General features: G+C 44.1%; 1 protein-coding gene across 1 annotated transcript in view; it reads right to left on the bottom strand.

Moving 5' to 3' along the window:
• The window catches only part of slc45a2 (solute carrier family 45 member 2), a 111,981-nt gene extending 99,067 nt beyond the window's left edge, over positions 1–12,914 (bottom strand). The window contains exons 1-2 of the mRNA XM_086004685.1: positions 12,491–12,914; positions 11,931–12,107 (exon numbers count right to left, since the gene is read on the bottom strand). Coding sequence (XP_085860811.1) covers positions 11,931–12,107; positions 12,491–12,902 — 589 coding nt within the window. The 5' untranslated portion in view covers positions 12,903–12,914. The remainder of the gene's footprint in view (positions 1–11,930; positions 12,108–12,490) is intronic.
• Positions 12,915–13,987: the final 1,073 nt, after the last annotated feature.

Here is a 13,987-nt window from a genome sequence, read left to right as displayed (position 1 = left end):
TAATGCGAGGAGCATTTGTAATAAGGTGGATGAATTGGCTGTGCAAATAGAGGTAAAGGAATATGATTTGGTTGGGATTACGGAAACGTGGCTCAAGGATGGCCAAGACTGGGAACTCAACATCCAGGGGTATTCGATATTCAGGAAAGATAGGCAAAAAGAAAGGGAGGTGGGGTAGCATTACTGGTTAAAGAAGGGATTAATACAATTGTAATGGAGGATATTAGCTCTGATGATGTGGAATCTGTATGAGTAGAATTGAGAAATACAAAGGGGAAAAAAACATTAGTGGGAGTGGTATATAGACATCCAAATAGCAAGGCGGAGGTTGGGAATGGCATTAAAAGGGAAATTAAAGAAGCGTGCAACAAGGGCACAGCAGTCATCATGGGTGACTTTAATCTACATACAGATTGGGCCAACCAAATTAGTAACAATACTGTGGAGGAGGAATTCCTGGAGTGTTTACGGGATGGTTTCCTGGACCAATATGTCAAGGAACCAACCAGAGATCAGGCCATCTTAGACTGGGTATTATGTAACGAGAAAGGATTAATTAGCAATCTTGTTGTACGAGGCCCCTTGGGTCGGAGCGATCATAATATGATCGAATTCTTCATTAAGATGGAGAATGAAGTAGTTGACTCAGAAACAAGGGTCCTCAATTTAAATAAAGGAAACTACGATGGTCTGAGGAGCGAGTTGGGTAGGATTGATTGGGGAATGGCACTCAAAGGGTTGATGGTGGATAGGCAATGGCAAACATTCAAAGACCGAATGGATGAGCTACAGAATTTGTTCATCCCAGTTTGGCATAAAAATAAAACAAAAAAGGTGACTCAACCGTGGCTAACAAGGGAAATTAGGGATAGCATAAGATCCAAGGAGAGGACATATAAATTGGCTAGAAAAAGTAATAATCCTGAGGATTGGGAGCAGTTTAGGAGTCAACAAAAGGAGGACAAAGGGATTAATTAAGAAAGGGAAAATAGATGCCGGGGAACATAGGGTCTGATGAAAGGGAGGAACTGAAAGAAATCAATATTTGTAGGGAAATGGTGTTACGAAAATTGATGGGACTGAAGGCCGATAAATCCCCAGGGCCTGATGGTCTACATCCCAGGGTACTTAAGGAAGTGGCCCTAGAGATAGTAGATGCATTGCTGGTCATCTTCCAGAACTCGATAGACTCTGGAACGGTACCCATGGATTGGAGGGTAGCTAATGTTACCCCACTATTCAAAAAAGGTGGTAGAGAAAAAGCGGGGAATTATAGACCGGTAAGCCTGACATCGGTAGTGGGGAAAATGCTAGAGTCTATTATAAAAGATGTAATAGCAGAGCACTTGGAAAGCAGTGACAGGATCGGACAAAGTCAACATGGATTTACAAAAGGTAAATCATGCTTGACTAATCTACTGGAATTTTTTGAGGATGTAACTGGTAAAATAGATAAGGGAGAACCAGTGGATGTGGTGTATTTGGACTTTCAGAAGGCTTTCGATAAGGTCCCACATAAGAGATTAGCGTGCAAAATTAAGGCACATGGGATTGTGGGCAAGGTATTGACTTGGATAGAGAACTGGTTGGCGGACAGAAAGCAAAGAGTTGGAATAAACGGGTCGTTTTCCGAGTGGCAGGCAGTGACTAGTGGGGTACCGCAAGGATCGGTCCTAGGACCCCAGCTGTTCACAATATATATTAATGATCTGGATGAGGGAATTGGATGTAATATCTCCAAATTTGCAGATGACACAAAGCTGGGTGGGAGGGTAAGCTGTGAGGAGGATGTCGTGAAACTCCAGTACGATTTGGACAGGTTGGGTGATTGGGCAGAAACATGGCAAATGCACTATAATGTGGATAAATGTGAGGTTATCCACTTTGGTGGCAAAAACAGGAAGGCAGATTATTTGAATGGCAATAGATTGAGAGAAGGGGAAGTGCAAAGAGACCTGGGTGTTATTGTGCACCAGTCGCTGAAGGTAAGCATGCAGGTGCCGCAGGCGGTTAAGAAGGCAAATGGTATGTTGGCCTTCGTAACAAGAGGGTTCGAATACAGGAACAAGGATGTCTTGCTACAGTTGTACAGGGCCTTGGTGAGACCGCACCTTGAGTATTGTGTGCAGTTTTGGTCACCTTACCTGAGGAAGGACATTCTTGCCATGGAGGGAGTGCAGCGAAGATTCACCAGGCTGATACCTGGGATGGCAGGAATGACGTATGAGGAGAGATTGTGTCGATTGGGCTTATACTCACTGGAGTTTAGAAGATTGAGAGGGGATCTCATCGAAACCTATAAAATTCTGTCAGGTCTGGACAGACTAGATGCAGGAAGGATGGTTCTGATGGCCGGGGAGTCCAGAACCAGGGGTCATAGTCTCAGGATAAGGGGTAAGCCATTTAGGACTGAAATGAGGAGGAATTTCTTCACCCAGAGAGTGGTGAACGTGTGGAATTCTCTGCCACAGAGGGCGGTGGAGGCCAGTTTATTAAATATATTCAAGAAAGAGTTGGATATATTTCTTGAGGCTAAAGGGATCAAGGGATATGGGGAGAAGGCAGGGACAGGGTACTGAAATTGAATGATCAGCCATGATCTCATTGAATGGCGGAGCAGGCTCGAAGGGCCGAATGGCCTACTCCTGCTCCTATCTTCTATGTTTATGTTTCTATGTTTATTCCAATAAATCTCTTCTGTACCCTCTCCAAAGTCTTCACGCCCTTCCTAAAGTGAGGTGCCCAGAATTGGACACAATACTCCAGCTGGGGCCGAACTAGATTTTTTTTAATAGGTTTAGCATAACTTCCTGGCTTTTCTGCTCTCTTGGGGGGGTGGATTTTGCCAGCCCTGGGGAGGCGGGTTTGGAGGCGGGACTGCTGGGAAAATGGCAAAAACTGGGAGCGGGTACCGAACCCGCGCCCAACCCGCCTCCGTGCCAGATTCCCGGGAGGCAGGTCCGCGACTCACACAGGGACCCGTCTCCTCGAGGCGGAAAGGGGATTACAGCCACTTAACTGCCTGTTAACAGGTAGTTAACAGGCAGTTAAGAGGCTTATCCCCATTTTATCAACACAAGTGCGGGCTTTTTGACGTCAGGAGACCCCGCCAGGGTCAGCGATGCAACAGCCATCTGATTTCTGCTCAGGAAAGAGGTTTGGTGTCTTGAGTACAAGGACTCACCAAAGAAGAGAGATTGAGAGTGTTTGGCAGCTTCTCAAAGCTGTCAAACGATGACAATTCACCTGTCAAAAATTTTTGTACAGGTGAAACGTCATACGCTAATGTTCTGTCACCGGCTTTCCCTTAATTGGCGGGCTTAACATGGTCAATCAAAGGAAATAAGGTTGGGTTGGCCGGATGTCGTTGGGGGCGGGACTGAAACCCAACAACCAGCAGTCCCGCCCCCATTGATAAAATCCAGCCCCATGCCTCTGTTTATAAAGCCCAGGATTCCATATGCTTTATTAAGTGCTTTGTTAATCTGTCCTGCCACCTTCAACAATTTGTGCAAACACCCCCTGCTCTCTCACCCCCTTTAAAATTGAATATGCAAATCGAGGTCCTATGCTGTTGTTAGACACCGATTATGATTTTGGATGCAAATGGGCAGAGCATGCGCAGCGCACACTCTGCTTATTTACTAAGTGGTAAATGGTTTGACCAGTAGTCCTTAAAGGGACCGCTAGTGCCTATGCCACAAAAGGGCACCAAACCTTTTTATCTTTTACTTTCGGTGAGGTCAAGAAGAGCAGTGATGGTCCTCCTGGCTTTACTAAAATACTTTGTCCCAGTGCCGGTCCGTGCTTGACACCTGGGAGATCCCAGACCGGTCCTGCTGGCCGGGTCAGTATCAGACCCACCTGATCTCACATAACTAGCGAGTTGTCGTGGAGCATTTGTTTGGTGCCTGCAGATCGTTGGCTGCATTCAAATGAGGCACCAATCTGAAAATGATTCAGGCTTCCAGATGCCAGCTGCAGGTGGGTGGCATGGCCACTCCACCAATTTCATACCATTTTTGGCAAAAGTCAAGAATCCCTCCCAATAGTTCACTAACCCGGACAGGCTTTGGTATATAGATGGTCACATCATCCCTAGTGTTAGATACAGCCTTTGATTATCTACACCTGCAATCCCCTTTATTCCAATAGATTTTTTACATAGTATTTATAGCACAGAAACAGGCCATTCGGCCCAACAGTTCCATGCCGGTGTTTATGCTCCACACAAGCCTCCTCCCATCCTTTTTCATCCAGCCTTATCAACATGTCCTTCTATTCCTTTCTCCCTCAAGTGTTTATCTAGCTTCCCCTTAAATGCATCTATGCTAATCGCCTCAACTACTCCTTGTGGTAGTGAGTTCCCTATTCTACTCTCTGGGTAAAGAAGTTTCTCCCGAATTCCATATTGGATTTATTAGTGACCAACTTAGATTTACCTGTTCTTTGAAATAATGCCATGGGATTGTTTACGTCCACCTGAGAGGACAGACAGGACCTTGGTTTAACGTCTCATCCAAAAGATGGCATCTCCGACAGTACTGCACTGGAGTATCAGATTTTTAAATATCTTTTTTCCTCACTTTCCCTGTTGATTTTAACAAAACTTAACCCCATATTACGATTGTATCCTGATTATGCCAGTGGGAATTTTTCCACTTCCCACACTGGTCATTCTTGAAGACTTGAGTGAGATTGCCAATTTGAGGGTAGTTTTATAATGTGAACTAACATCCACTAGGAACTGGATTGTAGCTAATTAACTTTATTTCATGTAGGACCCTCACAGCATTTTGTTTCAGAGATGGGTTCAAACCCAAGTCCCAGGAGGCAAAAGTACACTTAGACAATTTAAAGTCTTTCAGACTATATCTATAACTTTGCATTTTGTGGCTTTTATATGAACCCTCTTCAATTAGCATTAGCTTTTTTAATACATAGGAACAGGAGTAGGCTCCTCGAGCCTGTTTTGTCATTCAATGAGATCATGGCTGATCTGCGACCTAATTCCATATACTGTACCAACCTTTGGCCCATATCCCTTAATACCTTTGGTTAACAAAAAGCCATCTCACAGATTTAAAATTAACAATTGATCTAGCATTAGTTGCCATTTGCGGAAGAGAGTTCCAAACTTCTACCACCCTTTGTGTGTAGAAGGGTTTCCTAATTTCACTCCTGAAAGGTCTGGCTCTAATTTTTAGACTATGCCCCCTAGTCCTAGAATCCCCAACCAGCAGAAATAGTTTCTCTCTATCTACCCTATCTGTTCCCCTTAATATCCTGAAAACTTCGATCAGATCACCCCTTAACCTTCTAAATTCTAGGGAATACAACACTAATTTGTGTAATCTCTCCATGTAACTTAAGCCTTGAAGTCTGGGTATCATTCTGGTAAATATACGCTACACTCCCTCCAAGGCCAATATAAGGTGCGTTGCCCAGAACTGCTCACAGTACTCCAGGTGTGTTCTAACCAAGGTATTGTACAGCTGCAGCATAACTTCTGCCCCCTTGTACACTAGTCCTCTAGATAGAAAGACCAGCATTCCATTAGTCTTTTTGATTATTTTCTGTACCTGTTCATGATGTTTTAATTATTTATGTACCTGGACCCCCAAGTCTCTTTGGACATCCACTGTTTGTAGCTTTTTACCATTTAGAAAGTACCCAGCTCTATCCTTTTTAGGTCCAAGGTGGATGACTTCACATTTGCTTACATTGAAATCCATTTGCCACAGTTTTGCCCATTCACTTAATCTATCAATATCCCTTTGTAATTTTATGCTTTCATCTACACTGACTACAATGCAACCTATCTTTGTGTCATTGGCAAATTTGGATATATGACTTTCTATACCATCATCCAAGTCGTTAATAAATATTGTGAACAGTTGAGGCCCCAACACAGATCCCTGCGGAACACCATAAGTCACATCCTGCCAATTTGAGTACCTACCCATTATCTCTACTGCCCGTCTCCTGCCACTCAGCCAATTTCCTAACCAGGTCAATAATTTGACCTCAACTCTGTGGGCTTCTACCTTAGATAACAGTCTCTTATGTGGGACTTTATCAAATGCCTTCTGGAAAAATAACATCCATAGACATTCCCCCGTCCACTACTAACCCTAACCCTAACCTCTTCAAAAAATTCGATCAGATTTGTCAAGCATGGCCTACCTTTCAGAAATCTACGCTGGCTCTCTCGGATCAACTGAAAATTTGAGGTGTTCAGTCACCCTATCCTTAATTATAGACTCTAGCGGGGAAAGATTTGGTTGCTTTGCACCTCCCGTTAGCGCCCTAAGAGGGAGCAAAGCAACTGGCGCCCGGGCACAATGCCGCCAACGCCTCCCGTGAAATTCAGTGGGAGGTTAGCGGCGGCGGTAACTGTTAGCGTCCCGCGGCGCTGCGATGCTGGTGAGAACGTCATCACCGTGCGCAGCGCCACGCTCGCACCCCAGTCACGATCTTCTGTAGCGCCCCCTGACTTACCGCCGGATGCTATGTACATCATTTAATAGTTTCCATCTGATATAAAACATGTACTGTATGAGAAATAAACAAAGCAGGACACATACTGAGAAGCAGTTGGTTCATTAAAATAACCAATTCCTATTGCAGCCACCACTTGTGTACGACTCATTGGCTTGTCTTTCATTCCCTGAGATCTACCTTCTATATAAACAAAATGGAATGTGAATATAATTAAATTAAAAAGAAATCTTGCTCTGTTCCAGTCACATGATGTTGTCCAATTATTGTCAACCGACATTACATTAATAATGTAGTGGTGTGGCAAGCTGATGCTCAAACATTCTGTGGTCCACAATGCCAGGATATGCAATTGTGCTTCTTAATCCATACACAGTGAGTTTCCAATCTTGGTGATGAAGTCAGGTGAAGATGCTACACGGCGGGTAAGTGCTTCTCTCCAGGGAAGGAGAGAGGGATAAAAGTCTCAGAGTCACCACAGTCCCTTTGTACATATCTCCTAGTGCTTGGTTTAAAAAAAAGCTTTTATAGCCATCTGCTCAACCAGTCCATTACAGTCATACGGCCACATTTGTAAAGGGTTTGTAAATGATCACTGGTCACCATGATCTCACAATCGGGCCACTAGGTTCGCACAAATCATTCAAAATATTTTCTTAATTTTTTTCGTTTTATATTTTATTTCTCAGTAACTGAAATGATTAATGTCCAAATTAATGGTTGAAATCGCTCATAAAAATGATAAAATTTTCCATGGAGTCGTCTTTTGTATCTTCATTAAAGTTTTCAACTAATGGCTCCAGTCTCTTCCAAAAGCCTAGGCTTGGACGTGATATTTTTGCCCGCAGCTGCAACTTTGTGAGCTAAATTTAGATTGCACAGTTTGAACATGTGTAGTGTAACTATTTCCCAGGATACATCAGTACCATTCATTCAGTCAGCTGTACTTTTTTTTTATTATTAGTTCACGGGATGTCAGCGTCACTGGCAAGGCCGGCATTTATTGCCCATCCCTAATTGCCCTCGAGAAGGTGGTGGTGAGCCACCTTCTTGAACTGCTGCAGTCCTTGTGGTGAAGGTACTCCCAGTGACTTTGTCGTAGTGAATGGCTTGCTAGGTCATTTCAGAGGGCAATTAAGAGTCAACCACATTGCTGTGGGTCTGGAGTCACATAGGCCAGACCAGATGAGGATGGCAGATTTCCTTCCCTAAAAACAGACATTAGTGAACCAGTTGGGTTTTTACGATAATCCAGTAGTTTAATGGTCACCATTATTGATAACAGCTTTTTTCTTAAATTGCAGATTTAGTTAATTAACTGAGTTTAATTCCCCAGCTGCCATGGTGGGATCTGAACTCATGACTCTGGATCATTAGCCCAGGCCTCTGGATTATCAGTCCAGTAACATAACCACTATGCGACCGAGTTTTCTTAGCTTCCAGCATTTTCTGCTCAGTAGCTTTTCTACAAGTAATTTTGAAAGATAGGACACATTTCAAAATCCTTGAGTTAAAAAAGTTTCAATATAAATATGTGTGTGTGACAGTGAGAAAAAAGTGACAGTTTACTAATTGCACACCTGTTTTAGCTTGAGTATTGTGTTTTGTTAACTTTATCAAGTGTATTAAGCGGCGGGAGAGAAGGAGACTGGGGTAAAAGTAAGTGAGATACAGCAGAGAGAAACAATCTCTCTTTATTTAATACAAAAAGATGCTGGAAATCTGAAATAAAATCAGAAAATGCTGGAGATACTCAGCAGGTCAGGCAGCATCTGTGAAGAGAGAAACAGAGTTAACGTTTCAGGTCGATGACCTTTCATCAGAGTTCTGATGAAAGGTCATCGACCTGAAACGTTAACTCTGTTTCTCTCTTCACAGAAGCTGCCTGACCATCTCCAGCATTTTCTGTTTTTATTTCTCTTTATTTAGGGGTCGATTTTCATTAAGCTGTCGGGAAGGAGGCGAGACTACAACTTTCGAGTTTTAGTCCCGCCGACATCGACGTCTGGCCAATCCACGCGATTTTCCCTTGATTTACCTTGTTGAGCCCGCCCAGCGGGCTCAGCAGGCCAATTAAGGGCCACCCGGCAACAGGTGACGTCACAGACTAAAATTTCATCTGTCAAGAGGTCTTAACAGATGAAATATCAGTGTTTCACAGCTGTTTGAAGCTGTCAAACACTGACAGTCTGATTTCTAACCTGAGTCCTTCTACACAGACTCAGTTAGAACTCTCACTGGCACTAAAAGCTGAAGGCTGCCACTTTTGACAGATCGCAGACATTCAGCTTTCAGTGCCGGCTGAGTGATGGACTCCTGACGCCTACAGGAAGAAAGGCTGTTAAGGTAAGTACAGGTAATTTAAACTTCTTTACACACTTTAGACACACCAAACACACTTACCTTTGCACTCATGCACCCATCACTCACCTGAACACCGACATCACGACTCCTCCAAGTCCTTCAACCCGACGGCCCGCCTGCTCTAACCTGGCGTGGTTTGGAGCCGTCGGGAATCCCACACCACACCCCTCAATGTAGGGATTAGGCTAAAAACTGCCTGTTAACTACCTGTTAACAGGCAGTTAATTGGCACTAATCCCTTCCCACCTCGGATCAGCAGGTCCCAGTGCGGGGCGGGTACCTGCCTCCTCTGAAACTTACGTGCAGGCGGGTTTTGGGCGGGATGGCGTCGGGACCCCCGATTTTGGGATTTTTGCCCCCCACCCGCCTAAAAGCCCGCCTCACGGCACACTGAAAGTCTAGGCCTTAATGTTACTTTATTTTTCAAAAATAGTAGCATTTGAATTTGGAAGCCACAAAAGTGATCTCATCTGTGTTTTGTTAACAGTTAGAACAATTCAATTATGATGTTCAGGCTTGGGCTGATAAGTGGCAGGTAACATACACACCACACAAGTGCCAGGCAATGACTATCTCCAACAAGCGAGAGTCTAACCACCTCCCCTTGACATTCAATGGCATTACCATCACCGTATCCCCCACCATCAACATCCTGGGGGTCACCATTGACCAGAAGCTTAACTGGACCAGCCACATAAATACTGTGGCAACAAGACCAGGTCAGAGGCTAGGTATTCTGCAGCAAGTGTCTCACCTCCTGACTCCCCAAAGCCTTTCCACCATCTACAAGGCACAAGTAAGGAGTGTGATGGAATACTCTCCACTTGCCTGGATGAGTGCAGCTCCAAGAACACTCAAGAAGCTCCACACCAGCCAGGACAAAGCAGCCCGCTTGATTGGCACCCCATCCACCACCTTAAACATTCACTCCCTCCACCACCGGCGTACCGTGGCTGCAGTGTGCGTACCATCTACAAGATGCACTGCAGCAACTCGCCAAGGTTTCTTCGGCAGCACCTCCCAAACTCGCGACCTCTTCCACTTAGAAGGACAAGGACAGCAGGTGCATGGGAACACCAGCACCTCCAAATTCCCCTCCAAGTCACACAATATCCTGACTTAGAAGTATATCGCCGATCCTTCATCGTCGCTGGGTCAAAATCCTGGAAATCCCTCCCTAACAGCACTGTGGGAGTACCTTCACCACACGTTGTGCAGCGGTTCAAGGCGGCAGCTCACCGCCACCTTCTCAAGGGCAATTAGGGATGGGCAATAAATGCTGGCTTTGCCAGTGATGCCCACATCCCGTGAATGAATTTTTAAAAAATGATAATCGCTTATAGCTGAGAGATAGATATTAGAATCTCTATGAAACAAAGGGAGAATGAGGCAAAAGCACAAATGGAGGCAAAGGCAGCAGTTTCTTTACTGATTCTAATTTGACTTGGTTTTTTTTAAGTTGAATTTTGAAAGCAAAGCTACTTTCAAGGAAACATACAGGAGGGGAGGATAGAAGGAGGAGGGGGAGGGTGGAAACTGGTTGAGGTTGAGGGAGCCTTTGGCCTCTCACCACCCTTCCTTGGGGAGAGTGAATGAGAGTGAATAGAGGGTTAAGGATGGTGAGTGACATCACAGCAGGAAGGAGGGCAAGGATACAGGGTGATGGGACTGCCAGAAGGAGAATCAGTAATGGGAATTTGAAGGGGATGTTATGAGAGCGAGGAGGTGGGGGAAGCACGAGTGGTTGAGGAGGGAATGGGAAGGAAGCCACCGAGAATCATATTTTCCCTGCAACCCCCACCAAAATGCTGCCAGCAACCATTTGTGGTTCCTTTCCCCATCACCCCACACCATCCACCACCTCCCACCTGAAAAAAAGAAAAGTTAAGGAAAGAGAAAAACAGAAGAGGAAGAGGGGATGACAAAAGAACAGAAGTGACAGAGAGAAACAGCAACATGAAGATGTTAGATAAGGCAAGAGAAAGGCTATATTCCCCAATTTGCCAACTGACTTATACACAATAATTTATTGAAAATCTTGTGTCTGTCCTCATTTCTTGTCTACAAAACCTTACTTCCGGTTTCCAACATTTCCCCATAATCAGTTCCTCTGTCCACATTTCCATGGATCTTCTTCCAAAGTTAAAGTGGATGATGGGGAGAACTCCCGTGGAAATTCCTGCCCCCATCCCCCCTTCCCCACACCGTGTGCAATGTCACAGATCAGCTAGCAATATATTAAAGATCTTACTGCTGCTTGTACTTTGTCATTTTCTCCTGTTATAAATTCCTATGCAAAAATGTATAATGAAAATTGCCTACGTATATTTTTCATGCTGTAATTACACCCTTCCCCCAGTTAGGGTAGAAGTCTCCAGAAATTGCAGATTAATTTCCAGGACACTGCTCTGAGCAACTAGGGAGTAAAATTATTTGATTTTTTAAAAATCACATTTTTTTTAAATGTGTTTTTAATTTTCTTCAAACACTTCTGTTCATTAATTATAAAAAATATTGGAGGGGGGGAAATGACTATTTGACTGAGTCAAGAATCATTCAATTTGGGTAATGGAGCGTTTTCGCTTTCCAATTGGTGTGGGAAGGCGATGGACGTGTTAGTTGTCCAATGGCGGGAGTGTGGGGGCGGCTCAAAGTCATGTGATGAAAGCTCCAGGAATACATTTAACTGGAGTTGGCAATCCTACCCCCCAGTGAAGGAGTTGCCTCACCACCGGCATTACAGCTCCACAAGTTTTCATTACACATCTGGACATTGAAATTTATCATAAGGACAGAATGGAACTAAATTATCTCTGTGGGCCCAACTGTCCCTTAATTCCACTCCACCTGTAGATTACATTTAGTCAATTGTTTTGAAAGTGATTTCAGAAATAATAAATCGAAGGGATTCTTTTACACCTGAAAGTTAACTAACTACTCGTTTTTTGTGCCTGTTTTTTATGCCTCTGGTTGACAAGATCACGAGTTGAGTTCTGCTGAAGTCAAGGAGAAACTCGTGATAATTACATACGGCCAACTGACAGAATTAAAAGGAATGCACTCACCAGTTAACAGTGCATGGAAGTGTAAGCCCCTCTCTTTATCCTGATGGGAGCAGACATCAAACAAATAAGCCTTGATGGGGCTCTCGATGAAGTCAGCTGAGAAGTCAAAGACGACCACGCCAAAAACAGTAATAAGGATACCCCAAATTTGTCTTTTATCCCTGTCGTTTGTGGTAGCTAAAATAAATTTTGAATCAGATCATTAATCTTGAGGTTCTTCAACATTTGAGTTTGAAGTTATTATTTTTATGTGTAGATTTGCAGTGTACATTTTAATGTATTCCTGATCTCTGAAGGAAGATTAACGAGTGTAACTGCAATACTTACGGTTATCACTTTCGTATTTTTAAAACTATTTAATATTCAACCGAGACAGGTTTATAGGCAGATCTCGTTAGTTCGTTAAGAAATTAAGTTTTTTTTAGACTACTAAAATCGAGACTTTTGAGCTTGTAAGAATGTGAAATATTAATGTTTAAGTTCTGAGAGAATGGTTTGAGACAAGGCTGCAGTTCCATAACTCGGATTCGTATTAAAAAGTTTTGAAGAATGCTACTTGCCTGTTACCAAGGCGTCTCCGTTCAGAAACAGGGTCATCCCCACCACCATCAGGACCCCGATGGCCAAGATGTAGGGTCTCCTCCTGCCCCATTTGGACCGGCAGTAGTCGCTGGCGGAGCCGACGATGGGTTGGAGGATGAAGCCCAGAATGGGGCTGATGAGCCACACCACACTGTAGAGGCTGCTAGGGAGCCCGACACTTAGCAGCACCGGGGTCACGAAAGCACCTTCTGCGGCGTAGCAGAACTCCCTTCCAAACATCACCATACTGTGCATGATCAGCCGAACCGAGGACCTCCTGGGAGGCTCCAGCAGGTCGAGTATCTCACCACCAGACTTGCTGCCGGTCCATACCTGAGATTGAGGTAGTTTGGTGAAGTCGTCCTTGGGCACCGCTGTTAAACGGGTCATGGCTCTTTTTTCTTTCACCGAGTCCTGCACACGTTTAATTCGCCGGGGACAGCAGCAGAAATATTTATGATCTCCTGCTCTCTTATGACGCAGGCCTTCCCAGAAAAAATATTACAAGTTTCACAAACCTATGACTGCTGAGATTGTATGAGTGCTTACATATGTAGCACACAACTTACATTCAATAGTAACTTGTAGAAGTTCCACTTAACTCGCCTTATCCAAACTCTTATGTAAGAAGTCACTGTGTGGTACCATAATTTCTCCTAAAACGATAACTTTGTAATTTTTCTTTTTTTTGTTTCTCACTATTTCTCTCCCCTTTTCAAATACAACAAAGCTGATGTATCAATCATTCTGGCCATTAGTCAGTGCACAATGTCTTTTTGACAAACTGCATTTATTCCTCAACTTTCAATATAAAATCCTAATTTTTACCCAACAAGTTATGATCTGGAATGCACTGCCTGAGAGGGCGGTGGAAGGAGATTCAATAGTAACTTTCAAAAGGGAATTGGATAAATACTTGAGTGGGTGGAATTGCAGGGCTACGGGGAAAGAGTAGAGCAGTGGGACTAATTGGATAGTTCTCGAGCTGGCACTGCACGATGGGCCGAATGACAATCTTCTATGATGAATGATTCTAGAGAAAGCTGCATTTGACATTCAACAACATTACCATTGTTGAATCCCCCACCATCAACATCCTGGAGGTCACTATTTACCAGAAACTTAACTGGACCAGCTACATAAATACTGTGGCTACAAGAGCAGGTCAGAGGCTGGGTATTCTGCAGAGAATGACTCATCTCCTGACTCCCCAGAACCTTTCCACCATCGACAAGGCATATATCAGGAGTGTGATGGAATAATCTCCACTTGCCTGGATGAGTGCAGTTGCCAACAACACTCGAAGCTTGACACCATCCAGGACAATGCAGCCCGCTTGATTGGCACCCCATCCACCACCTTAAATATTCACTTCCTCCACCACTGGTGCACCGTGTTTGCAATGTGTACTATCTACACTATGCACTGCAGCAACTCACCAAGGCTTCTTCGACAGCACCTGCCAAACCCGTGAC

The sequence above is a fragment of the Somniosus microcephalus genome, chromosome 2, assembly GCF_052327205.1.
Source record: "Somniosus microcephalus isolate GS21.2 chromosome 2, FLI_Smic_1.0, whole genome shotgun sequence".
Lineage (NCBI taxonomy): Eukaryota > Metazoa > Chordata > Chondrichthyes > Squaliformes > Somniosidae > Somniosus > Somniosus microcephalus.
This window is presented reverse-complemented; position numbering and strand designations above follow the sequence as displayed.